At 39.7% G+C, this 13,862-nt stretch overlaps 1 protein-coding gene across 10 annotated transcripts in view; it reads right to left on the bottom strand.

Moving 5' to 3' along the window:
- Positions 1–13,862, bottom strand: part of LOC126174783 (tyrosine-protein kinase Src64B) — a 264,444-nt gene that overhangs the window by 65,736 nt on the left and 184,846 nt on the right. For all 10 annotated transcript variants that reach the window (XM_049921134.1, XM_049921133.1, XM_049921141.1 and 7 more), the window contains one exon: positions 5,710–5,874. In XM_049921134.1, coding sequence (XP_049777091.1) covers positions 5,710–5,874 — 165 coding nt within the window. The remainder of the gene's footprint in view (positions 1–5,709; positions 5,875–13,862) is intronic.

Raw genomic sequence — 13,862 nt, 5'->3', positions numbered from 1 at the left:
ATTGCAATTTACGACATGCTACTTAATGGCCCTTGAATATCTAATGGCATGTGGGATCCCACCTCCATGCTGCAAGGGCAGAACAGGCCAGTATTTCACAACTTCTAATTACAAACCCCATTCATAATGTTGTAGTCTTCTGACATGTCATAACAGGCAGTATACTGTGATCATCATAACAGGCAGTATACTGTGATCAGATCTATTGTATTATGCACACGTGCAACAGATAGCAGCTCTAAACATTGCAATACTTGCACTGTGGTTATTGCCTGCACACATACCTATCATTTGGAGAACAGATGTGCAACAGGACAATGTAGGAGAAATGTTGAGGCTGCTGTTGCTTCATATGCCAAAAATTTTCCAGAGGAAGCTTGCTCTCATTTGTTCTTTTACAAGGCTGTGAACGCCTTTATGTCTGATGGCAGTTTACAGACTGGCAAAAGGAAACAAAGCAAACATGGTACAGGAAAAGCTAATGAAATAGCTGTACTAGTGGCAGTGCACCACAACCCATGGATAAGCATGCGGCAATTACATCCATTTCCAGTATGTCCTTAGGTAGTATTCTCACAATACTACATCATCATAAATGTTGTCCTTACCCTGTGTCACTGCATCAACAACTTCATGGTGCTGATTTCCGTAACTGGATAATGTTTTGTGAATGGGCACATCAAAAATGCAAATGATCCCCACGTTCTTTCCTGAAGCCCTATTTTCCGATGAGTCTACATTCACAAACCATGCATAACATGCATTACTGGAGTGTAGGCATTCCCCACTGCTTACAGCAACATGTGATGTGGAATCGTGGTGAACAAGCTCATTGGTCTATATTTTATGAATAGCAAATAGAACAGACCCAAATATCTAATATTTTTGGATGAGGAACAACTGGTACTACTGCAGGATGTTGCCCTAGAAATTCAACAACATATGTGGTTTCAGCACGACAGTTGCCCAGCGCATTATGCAATTGAAGCACGGAAGGTATTAGCCCGTGTTCACACTTGTGTGTGGACTGGTAGAGGTGGCTCTATTAAGTGGCCCAATAGGTCATCGGATTTGACGTAATTGGATTTCTTTCTGTGGGGATATTTAAAAGATAAGGTACACCAGCAAGTGCGAACAGGCCATGAAGACATGGTCGACCACATCAGAAATGCCAGTGCAAACATTCCCGCCAATATGCTTCTGTCCTGTGTATAGTCATTTGAAAATGGATCACAACGTCCACTGAAGTTGGCAGTACTACGTTTGAACAATTACTCTAATTGGAAAAGTAAAGTAGCATTCCCCTAGAGCCATGGCCACAGTGCCATATCGAGTAGTCCCCCGTTCAATATGTCGGAGGAATACAACATTGGGAATGGGGTTTCCAATTAGAAGTTATGAGATAGTGGCCTGTCCTAACATCACAGCATGGAGGTAGGGTCCCAGGGGCACTTGGGTAACGTCAGATGTACTTAGAGACTTTATAAATTGTTGTATTTGTTTCTGAAACAGAAACTATCTGAGAACATGAATAATTCCATTTATCACAGCATGGATGACTCCTGGGATCCAAACAGAGGATTCCACAACCTGGGGTGTTGGCTCCAATGAGAAGCACGAAATTATCTCTGTTGATCTATGCAACATGGCAGACACATACAGACTTCAGGATCATTACTAATGTTATAAAATTTTTACTCCACATACATGCATGTGGATGTCATTTCTTCTTATAACACACATGAGGTGCGCCAGTTACAACCTGTGTCTTACCATGCCTTTTTGTCTTCTCCCTACACTTCCCATGGTAGCGAAAATACAGGCAATATGAATTGCTATAAACTATTGTGGTAGGCAAGTAAGAAGGCAACAGTATGATGTGTTCTGCACAGAAAGGTGTAATGCATTCTGCACAGAGAGAAATGGCATGTACTTTGCAGCATCACCATTGTTTCCTCTATCTCTATTCCACATCTCACACTGCAGCCATTATCTACCCTGGTAACTGCTGATGTTGTGTTATCAGTCCACTGCTTCTGCTGCTGACTCTACCTACAAAATGTTATACGCTAGTAAAGTGACCGCTGTCACTTATTAACATTATACGTGTCTTGTTTGCTTTATGTCATCCACACTGAACACTACATTGGCTAAGCACCTTCACTATACCTAAACTAACAGTATGATGATGCTATTGGGCAGAGTGTGACATGGTACACTGATGGTTGCCAAAGAGTATTACCCTACAACCTACCTTATATGGACAACAATATAATAACTGTTCAGCTTTCTGCAAACAAATGGAAACTGCACTACTGCAGGCTCATAAAATATTTCAGTGCAGTGACTCTTTTACATATTCTCTGCATCTTTCCTTAAGATTTGATATTTCTTTCATTCAAAATTGATTAGTACCAAATGCTTTGAACATCTACCCTTCATCCAGACAATTTGCAGTGTACTATAATCGGTGTTATAGCATAATAAATCATAATCCTTACACATCACTGGTTTCTTGACTTCAAAATCTGAGCATGCCTTTTTTCTGGTAGGGGCATTGTCTTGCTATTAATGTCAACAATGTCCATGCACTACTGATCATATGCATGTATATGAATGGAGAGTCAATGTTCAGGTTTTATCAGGAACTGTTGCATGCAGTTGTGTCATGCATAAATTGTCTGAAGAGTTTGCTTCTTAAATGTTGACGATGCTGGTTGAAAGCATAACTTCAGTTGGCAGGGTTTACTCAAAGAAAGGTGCACACAATTATTTATGAAATCTGTGAATGAAACAGCACTGAAAATGTTGATCAGAAACTCCCATTGGCGGAAAACGTTACTCTTCAAACAGCAACGAAAAGGCTTCTGTGAACAGTAATAATGTGATAAATTAATTTGGAAACACAATGCAGCAATGCACTTTACCATGAAAGAGGAATAAGCTTATCTGTTAATACAAATGTGGTTGAGGTGGCCAGTATTAGGAAGTGTGTTATGTGCCAAAAGGTCAATAAATCACAGCAATATGATTTGCACTACCATTGTTTCAAAGTGACTTTTTTTGTTTATAACTAAGGAACCTTAATATTTGTGAAGTAATAGACACACGTGCTTCTTGAAGTTTTCCCACATGTTCGGATTGGCAACTTGGTCATGTTAATGACAGATGGATTACCATGCAAGCACTACTGCTTTTAAATGAAGTGACCAGTGGAAAAATGCTCCTATTGGAGCACAAAAAGGTTAATATGCTTCTGTTTAAAAGACACTGACTGAAGAGAGGGGTGACAGCTGCCTCAGTCTACCTTCCTTGACTGGAAAGTGGGGTGCCAGCTGCCTCATTCTACCTTCCTCAGTACCTTTAAAAATTTTCCCTAAAATTTTGGCATGCGAACATATTTGCACTTTTTTTAACACGCAGCTCACCTCTCATTCCCAAAAGCTTCCCTCACTGCAACTCGCTCACATACAATAGTTCTTTGCTGCGAGTTGCTCCCACTTGCCCATTCTCACTCACTCATTAAGCCCAACTCATTGTCATTATCTCTTTGTGTCTCTCTAACTATCATTTTCTCCTGTCACACCCACAATATCCTTCATTCTGTCCTACTGCTGCTGCTGCTGCTACTGTCTCCTCTCGCTGTCAGTCTCCCTCTTGCTCTCTCTTACTGCTAATCTTTCATTCATTCCTTGCAATTGCTGCTGTCACTTTCTCCTTCTTAAGCCTCTCCCACTGCCATTGTCTCCTCCACTCTTTTCCTACAATTGTTCTGTCACTGTTAACTATGTCCCACTGCCACTGTGTCCCTCTCTTTTTCTCACACAGCCGCTGTCCCACTGACATTATGAATATACTTGCAACTCCCTATGTATCACTCACACAGAGACTCCGAGGACGAGATTAGATTAATTACAGCATGCACATAGGCTTTTAAGCAAACATTCTAAAGAAACCCTAACCCTGTGCCATGCAGTTCACAGTGGTTTGTGCAGTATAGATGTAGATGTAGAATAAGATGTCTCCTTCACTCTTTCTATACTACAATCACTGTCTACTATCTCCCAGTAATTATTACTTTTCCATCTCTTCCCCACTCCCACTGTCTAAATGTGCTAGCCAAAATTTTTGGGAACATTTTTGAAGCTGCTGAGGGAAGGTAGAAAAAGGCAGCCGGAAACAGTTGTTAGGTTTGTGTTTTGTTGTTCTGACTTTCAAGTGTAAACATGTCATCAGTAAATGAGCAAATACCAGTAAATATTTTTCTGGGAGCTTTGCTTGGTAAAGAGTCCACATACAGTAATGCAGGATTCAGAGACCTGAGTTTTGAGGATATAACTAAGGAAGAATTCGTAGACAAGCAACTATCGGTGGAATTAATTGCAAGTAAAACTTCAACACAGATATAAAAATGGTAGGAACTAGAGAGAATCCCACTTAGTAGCAAAACGTAATATCAGTCACCTCCAAATAACAGTCAGCTGGATAAGATAGCACTCCTCAACTTGATAAGGGAAGTCAAGAGAAAGGTGCAAAAGAATCTAAGGAGAATCATTAGAAATTAAAAAAGGAATTGAAGTAAATCAAAAAGAGAGCATGAAAGGATTACAGAGGAAATTAAGAGAGGAAATAAAATCAGCATTTAATGAGAGCTGAGAGGAAACTGTGGAGATATTTTTGAAGATGAGCAATATGGAAAACAGACTCAACTAGACACCAAGTACATCTGTACAGGGAACTCTGATTTTTTGTTGTTGTTGTTGATGTTTAGTCTAGACATACAACCAATTTGATTTCCATGTATCCTATGTCTACTTACAACTTATAAACACAAAATGTAAACAGACTGTAATTTCTGGTGTATGGATGAGACAACATGAAGTGTGCTTGATATTTTTATTGTATTAAAGTATGACGTAGATCTAGATAATGCCACAGGAAGAAGGAACCACTGCTGGGTTATTCATCAGTATGCTGTTATTTGTTGGCCTTTGGGCTTGGGCCTCGTTATTGGGTCAAAATTTTTCTTTGGAATCTCGAGTTTCTTTTTGGGTTTTCAAAAAACTTTTTTTCAACATGTTTTGAAAAAAAAGTTACTGCAGAGATGTAAGGAGTACTATTACCATTGGTGTTATGACGTAGTAAATTGTAATCCTTACACATCACTGGTTTCTAGAACTTTCTAAGCTGAGCATGCTTTTTTTTTAGGTGGGGACGTTGTCTTGCTATTACCGTCACCAATGCCCAAGCACTACTTGTCAAGCACACGTGTGAGCGGAGAGTCGTATGGATTTTGTAAGCAGCAGTATTATGCTGTTACCTTATGCATAAATGTCTGAAGAGCTGCCTTCAGTGACGACTATGAGTTTGAAAGTATTACGGCTGTTTGTGGGGTAAAAATAATTAATGATTTGGTTTGTTCACAGAAAGGTGCACACAGTTATTTATGAAATCTGATGGTGAAACATCATCATCATTGTTGATAAGTAACTTCTGTTGGCAGAACATATTGCTCTATGTCAAATAGCAGCAAAAATTACTATAAAAGAAAGTACGGGAGCTTTAAAAGGGTTAGATTACATTTATGAGTTCTTTATACATATACATGCTACTAAAAAATATCAAACAAACAGATGCACATTCAACTGAATATTACTGTTATTCCTATTACTTTAAAGTTTGTGGTTAGAATTGATGGATTATACTTACCATACCACACTTCTCCAAAGTTACCACGTCCAAGCTTTTTAATAAGCTGGATTTCTGATCGATCAATTTCCCACTGGTCCCTTAAGTCTGGAGATAAATCCCATATTTGAGGTCTTGGTTTAGGACATGGTTTTGCTAACACATGACAAAGACCAAGGGCATTTTCTGCAGAGGACAAAAAAATTGTTAGTAAAGTGGTACCAGTGCACAGAAGGGAAAAAAGGCACATATTCAGGACTTATTCATTACCCAAAGGTTACCTACCCTACACTTTGAATATGTTTTACTCCTCAAATTACTATGGGAATGATTATGGAACATAAAAGACTAAACACAATGTTGTACCAAAACATAATTTACACAAACTATTAAGAACTGCTGCTAAGACAGTCTTTGCTGAACCATAAAATACAGATCTAAGTCAAGTTGGAATCTGACAAATGTTGAAATGGCTCTGAGCACTATGGGACTTAACATCTATGGTCATCAGTCCCCTAGAACTTAGAACTACTTAAACCTAACTAACCTAAGGATATCACACAACACCCAGTCATCACGAGGCAGAGAAAATCCCTGACCCCACCGGGAATCGAACCTGGGAACCCGTGCGCGCGAAGCGAGAACGCTACCACACGACCATGAGCTGTGGACTGACAAATGTTTTAGAGCTAAGAATCAGCTCTGTTTCTCACTTTTTTCCACTTAGGAAAACTAAGTGAATTGAGAGCTTCTACAGTCAGTTCTTTTATATGCAAAGCCAATTTAACATTTAATCAAAAACATGGCTCAGTAACCCCACTGAACCTGTAAAATTCCCAGGTGTGTAATTCTGTTGCTCCTCATGTGCAGTTAGTGCAAGTAAAATAAAGACATTTGTTATTCAGAAAGTGAGTACAGAGGAACTTATGTCATTGACAGTTAAAGCAATGGATGCTAAATTTAAAATAGAGTACTGCAGAATGTCACTCTACTACTCAAACTCATAAGGTACTGTAGTCCCAAATGTCAATGTAATAATTTCCCAAGAGATGACAAAATATGTAGATTACTGACACCAAAATAAGAAAAGAAGTCTTTAATCAAACAATGGAAAATCCAAGATGGAATGTACAATATTATGAGAAGGAAAGTTGCAACTCCTTATAAACATTTGGCTAAAAATATCAGTTATGAGCTAACAAAAGTTTGAGGTAAACTCCAAAAAAATACACATGTTTTGAATATTACACTCAACATCTTTAAGATATTCACATTTATATTATGTTATCAATTTTGGCAATATACAGTGTGGCCAGAAACAGTCTGAAAAGCTTGTAAGGGTGCTGCAGGGTAGACTGGGCTAAGAAATAATTGTTAAGTAAAAAATCAAACATGTTGCATCATTTCCAAGTTAATCAGCATTGAATTTAGCCAGTCAGGCCACTGCATGAGTAATTCACGCATCACACCAGATACAATATTTAGTGTCAGTGCACTAGACTATTCAGCCTTTGGCTTGGGTTTGATACCTACTGCTGTCCCATGACCAAATTTTGTATCTTTCTCTTGTTCGGTTTTAGGAAACTGAACGAAGAACTATCTCTGGAGGGGGGGGGGGGGGGGGGGGGGGGGGGGGGGGAAGGCTGCCTGAATGTGTGTGCACAATGGCCTGATTGGCTAACTAATGCTAAATAACTCAGAAACTCTGCAATATATTGATTTTTTCTTAACAATTATTTCTCAGTACCAGCTACCCCACAACACCCTTACAAGCTTTTCAGAATGTTTGTGACCACCCTATAGAACTCTGTCCTCAAAGACCTATACAGCTGTCCAAATCAATCAATCATGAAGTACACTGCTCAACTCAAATAGAATACACATAGATGACAATCTGTGCAAGCCACTGATCTGTGTGTGTGTGTGTGTGTAGGGGGGGGAGGGGGGGAGAAAGAGAGAGGGGGAGAGAGGGGGAGAGAGAGAGAGAGAGAGAGAGAGAGAGAGATATATTTATACATGTGTATGATAGTCAATGATTAGATCTGCTTTCATATAGCAGTATGATTCCAAGACCCATCTAGAAGACTTTTCTCAATAGGATTTTGTTTTTATTAACTGTTTATCAAATGCGGCCTACTATATACTGTATCTGAAGATAGTTCAATGTATGGCCAAAGCCAGTAATAACTGTTTTAATACTAAAAATGTGATCTTATCTCGAATATACAGGAAGTGTATACTATTAGAACTATTAAAACCTCATATTCTCCTTCTTCACCTACATATACATACATACATGTATAGTGCATGATGGAGGGTATCTTGTCACACTAATAGTAATCTAGTAATTTCCTTTCCTGTCTCAACTCACAAATGGAATGAGTTAAAAGTGACTATCTACATGCCTCCATATGAGCCCTAATTAAACATCTATATCTATGTGATTACTCTGCTATTCACAATAAGTGCCTGGCAGAGGATTCAATGAACCACCTTCAAGCTGACACCCTACCGTACCACCCTTTAACAGCACGCGGGAAAAACGAGCACTTAAATTTTTCTTTGTGAGCCTTGATTTCTCTTATTTTATCATGATGATCATTTCGTCCTATTCAGGTGGGTGCCAACAGAATGTTTTCACAATCAGAGGAGAAAACTGGTGATTGAAATTTTATGAGAAGATCCTGTCACAATGAAAAAAAGCCTTTGTTTTAATGATTGCCACTCCAATTCATGTATCATGTCTGTGGCACTATCTCCCCTATTTTGTGATAGTACAAAATGAGCCGACCTTCTTTGAACTTTTTTGATGTCATCCATCAGTCCCACCTGGTACGGATCTTATCTTTGTGGTTCTTAATTAACTGCCCCCTTTGTATATAAGTCTGTCTGACCTTCATTTTCTTTTATGCTGAACAGGTATCTACGCAGGGTGTACCAAGAGGAATGATCAATATTCAAGGATATGACAGGAATACTCATTTGAAGCAAAATAATTTGTATGGACATATGCCCTATTCCGAATAGTTTCCCCTAACCACCACCATCTGCAGTAACTTTGTCCACATGTCTCACACTTTGTTCCGTGTACTTTATGCTCCCACTTCTCTCTCTCTCTCTCTCTCTCTCTCTCTCTCTCTCTCTCTCTCTCTCTCTCTCTCTCTCTCCCCCCTATCTCTCTCTCCCTCTCTCTCTTTCTTATTATCTATTACCTCTCCCCCAAACCACTCCTCTGCTCAACCGCTTAACTCCCAATGCCTGCACCAGTGTGAGCTCATCAGTGTCTTGTTCCATTACAGGTTCTCCCTACCAACTATCGGCCATCCTTACTTACACCAGTCCCTCTTTCCCCTCCACTACTTCCTCACACTCACCGCCTGTCTTTTCTCACTTGCTCTAGGGGACAAATTCTCACAACAGTTAGGCTGCTGTGCAAGAACAGTCTCATTGTCAAAGCCAACAGAGCTGTCTTTTTTATTCTTTTTTTCCTTCTTCACGTGCCTGTGCATCGCTCAACACAGCACCTATATGGCTTATGGTTACTTTTCATCACTGATTTATTTAAAAATAAAACTGGCCATATTTTATCAAGCAATAAAGAAATTCTACAGGATGTGAAGGTGCAAAAATACTGACTGCAGGTGACCACAGACCCATAAGATGAAGAGCATAAGCATGTGCTAAGTTGGTGAGTTGGGGGGGGGGGGGGGGGGGGGGATTGAATACACATCCGTTCTTCCCTATCTCTGTCCATCTCCACATCCCACCACTCTCTGTCCATCTCTTCCTCAACCCCCTCCTCGTCCTCCCTCTACCTGTAGTACTTCTTACTCCATAATAAGTAGCATGTGACCAAAATGGGTTACAACTGATCCAGAGGTTGAGGAAGAGATGTGCTGAAAACACACACACACACACACACACACACACACACACACACACACACACACACACACACACAAAGAAAGAGAGAGAGAGATTTATATATGTGTATGATAGTCTTTTGCCTGTGGCATCAACCATGTACACATATGGCACTTATATTCCTCACTTCTCCTCCTCCTCCTCCTCCTCCTCCTCCTCCTCCTCACTACCCCATTTCCTCCCCCTCTCTTTCCTTTTTCACCTCCCTCTTCTCCTATCTCTCTGCTCATCTAGCCCTACCCCTCTCTCCATCCACCTCATCCTCCCGTCTTTTATCCACCCATCTCCTCCTCCCCAATCTCTCTGGTTCTCCATCTCCTCCTCCCCAATCTCTTTGGTTCTCCATCTACTCCTCCCCCTCCCACTGTCCATACCCTCCTCCCCCTCTTCCTTTTCTATCTGCTCTCTATTTCTAAATACCTTCCACCTGCCTCCTGCATTTCCACTCCTCTCTTACCATCTCCTCCTCCTCCTCCTCCACCTCCACCTCCTACCCCCTCTCTCTGAACATCTCCATTTCTCCCTCTTTGTCTGTATTCTCCTAATCACTCTCTCTGTCCAATTGCTCTACTCCTTCTCTCTGTCTGTCCCAGAAACCATCCAAGACCTAGAGATTGTGTGTTTATGGATTTCAGTGTCCTGATTCTTATCTTCCAGCAGATGAAATTAAATCTCTAATCAATGATGAAGCCTAAAATTCTAAATTAATGCCTATCTCTTCAAGATAAAACTATGGTTCTAGTGACAGGGTGTATACATGGACGAGGAAAAATAATTCCCAGATTTTTCCCAGATTTCCCGGGTAAAAATACACTTTCTCCCGGATGAAAATACACTTTTTCGGTGTTAAGTAACAGCATACTTTTCATTGGAACTGTAAAACTTATCAATCCATTCAATGGTTGTGATTTTATACACTGGCATAGAATTTCGTGGCACTTTGGAAAACAAAACTCAGGGGAAAAAACACATTTTGGAAAGATGTCTGATGTGCAACAACATGTACACTATATATTTGCGTATTACGAAAGTATAAATTCGAATTCCACCAAACACCGCATGTTACTTTCCAAAGAATTGAAATCGAGATTTCAATGTGCTTTTGTAAGCCAATCATAGCTCATGTCAAGCGATCTCGCCAGCTGATGACGGCGGATATTCAGAGCACAGGACATGTGATGTAGTCAGCCAATAGCAACATCAGTGTTATGTAGCGCGAACACACAACTGGGAAAAGGTAATGGTTTAAATTAATATACATAGTGTTGCTACAAGAAAAGAAAGGCTTTTATGTATAATATTGGTCTCTAAGATTAATAAGCTGCAAGAGAAGCTAAGCTTTCACACACAATGTTGATCTTTTTTGATCATGTTACACTTCAAGATACATCACACAAATGTGCCAGTAAAATTTTTAATGACTACATAAATGTCTGATCTTCTGGGCTCGAAAATATTCTAAATGGTTGTTGTCAAAGATCTGATTTTTGAATGAGAGTCAAACGCTCTGTGATTTAAAAAATTCATTGGACATTCGCACACAGAGTTCATCTTGCGTAAAAAGAAATTTACTCTGAAAGTAACGCTTTCCAAACAACCATTTGGAATATTTTCTCGCGACCTGTTAGAAATAGATTCGTTTCAGCAGTTGCCAGAGAGCGCCAGAAAAAGGCGTCGCCGGGCTTGAGCAGATATGGTGACACAGGAAGCCTGTACATTCATACATGTAAAACATTAAAAGATCTTACATTATGTCATAAAAGAAACAAGACATTAGAGGGTACTCCAAGAGCATGGGAATTTTGTAAACCATAATTCGGCTTAAAGTGCACATTCAAATGTCCAGATTCAGATATAAATTTTCTTGGAGTACCAGTACTGGATTATCTCATGCTTGGTTCTTCATTAAGGCATAATCCCATACGTGCTAGAAGATGAAAATATGAACTTGAAATGCAGTGAATAGTTGAAACTAGCCAATAGTATGGAATTAAACACTTCGTTCAAATAAATTGTCTGCCTCAACAGAAAAGATTTCTTTAACAAACCGACAAAAATAACTTCATTGTTCTGCAAGGCGATTAACGATTGACTGTCAGACAGGTGGAACTAAAATAAAATCTGAAACTAATTACATATTTTAGCCTTCCGTAATTATGTGAATGTATTTTAATTCACTTGATAGCTCTCGGCCACAGAAATCAGATTTGTTTTCATTTGACGTGAGAGCAATAAATGAAGAGGAAACAGCAAAATCACTTAACGTAAACACGTGTCACGTGTAAAACATGTTATTTGGTCTTAAGTGTGCCAAGGGCAGTGCCACGCCTCTTCACTCAGAATTCTTACATTGTACGTCTCTGTATTTCACTCCGTGGAATTCAGACATGTCATATTTTGTAATGGGTGCCATCAAACTATATTCATGTCAGTGGAAATTAAAATGTCCTGTGGTACCTCTCCTGCTCCCAATTGGCTGGTTTGACATCCTGCCCCTCTTTAAAAAAATCTCACAATTAATACCGGATGGGATTATTTATAACCAGCAGAACAAGAACTCTTCAGAAAATCTGAAGTCTTTACTGCTTATTAGCTAGTAACTTGCTGTTTTGTGTGACATAAAATTAAATATAGAATACATAAAACGAATAAAGACAAGAGACAAGCAAGACAATAGAACACATTTCTTCAATCCTTAAGTCCTTAAGTCCTAGATTTTTTTCTCTCTAACCTTGCCACAGCTTTATATGGCGTACTTTCCTTTCTGGGAAAGAATCCATTACCCCATCAAAGTTCGTCAACATTTTGCTACATGAAAAAACGAAATGTCGTTGTCTAATACTAGAAAAGCTGTTGATACAAATAGTACCCAAGGCTGGTGTGGTTTCTCGATCTGATTACGTGTATTTTGTCACTGTCTGCTAGATAAAATGAAACACGCCTGCCTAATACTGCAGCAATTGTTACACAAACCAAATTAACAAGACTGTTTTGGCACAAATGGTCATTTTTATAACACGACAGAATGTAATTCAGGAAGTACGAATATCAAATGCCTATTAGGCCTCCTACAAGCAAAAAGTTTTACATTAGGAAAAAGTTTCACATTTCATTCATACTCTCTAGCTTCTGAAGCATGAGATCAAAAAGTAGTAGTACGAAATTTTTATATAAATTTGGAATCATCATATTCTTCCGTGATTTATTGTCATCATTAATTCTGTAACTATTCCTGCCAGTGTCAAAACTTATTCTTCGGTTAACTTCACTAACCCTGCTACAATCACCAGTTTATTTACCCCGCATTTATTCTCTGGTTAGGTGTTATTACGTGTTCGTACAATGCGTTTTCCAGAATAGAACTTTAGCGGCTGCTGGTAGGGGACTGTATTACTAGCCCTTAGAAGTGTAACGGTCTGGCCAAAAATTTTCTGTCAAAATTTCATTTTCTTGGATACACGGAGGAGACAATACGCAATCTTTGCTGCCTGTTATTCCCGTTAGTCGTTTATTTCCACTCTGGTAATCTGAATCTATGGAATTCGCTAGTAGTTATAACAACGCTGATCATTTGCAAACCCAGTCAACCACATAAACAGCAATTGGCATTCACCCGTTCGGATTTATTCCGCTCAGCTTGTATAGACCCGTCCCCTTTTGTCTGCAGGAAAGTTTATTTCTAGATGCGGCGGGGATTCCCCTGGCAGAGACATCATGTACACTATGCACGCATTCAAAAATCAACTTACGATTCTTTCAGAAATCAACTTAGAATTTGTTCAAAAACCAACAGGGATGTGTTCAAAATCATGTGAGTAATCGATAGACCAACGTGCGCTGGTTGTTAGGCGCTTTGTGAAACAAGGTCTTTTCCTCAATAATATGAATTTGGCACCCCCCCCCCCCTCCTCCTCCTGAAATTGCCGCCTGGGGCAGATACCTCGGTTTGTCCCTGCCCCCTAGTTCCGGGCCTGTTGTGCATGTGTGAATCTGGCAGCTTAGGCGCACCAGTAAAATTTTTCCAGATAGCATCTGGCTGCCTGCTGGTATTGCTTATACAGATAACTGCCACAATTCTGTAGCTAGAAATGGGAGAAGGTACTACTAATACAGGACTCAACTGCACATGCGCATAAGCTCGCTCGCAACCGCTCAAACGAATCTAATGTAAACAGTTGTGACGTCACGCTCATCAGAGCGTTGTTGTTATGAAACACTGCATAGTCTTCCTAAAGCCTTTGACACATTTT

Source organism: Schistocerca cancellata, chromosome 3 (assembly GCF_023864275.1).
Source record: "Schistocerca cancellata isolate TAMUIC-IGC-003103 chromosome 3, iqSchCanc2.1, whole genome shotgun sequence".
In the NCBI taxonomy this organism is placed as follows: Eukaryota; Metazoa; Arthropoda; class Insecta; order Orthoptera; family Acrididae; genus Schistocerca; species Schistocerca cancellata.
This window is presented reverse-complemented; position numbering and strand designations above follow the sequence as displayed.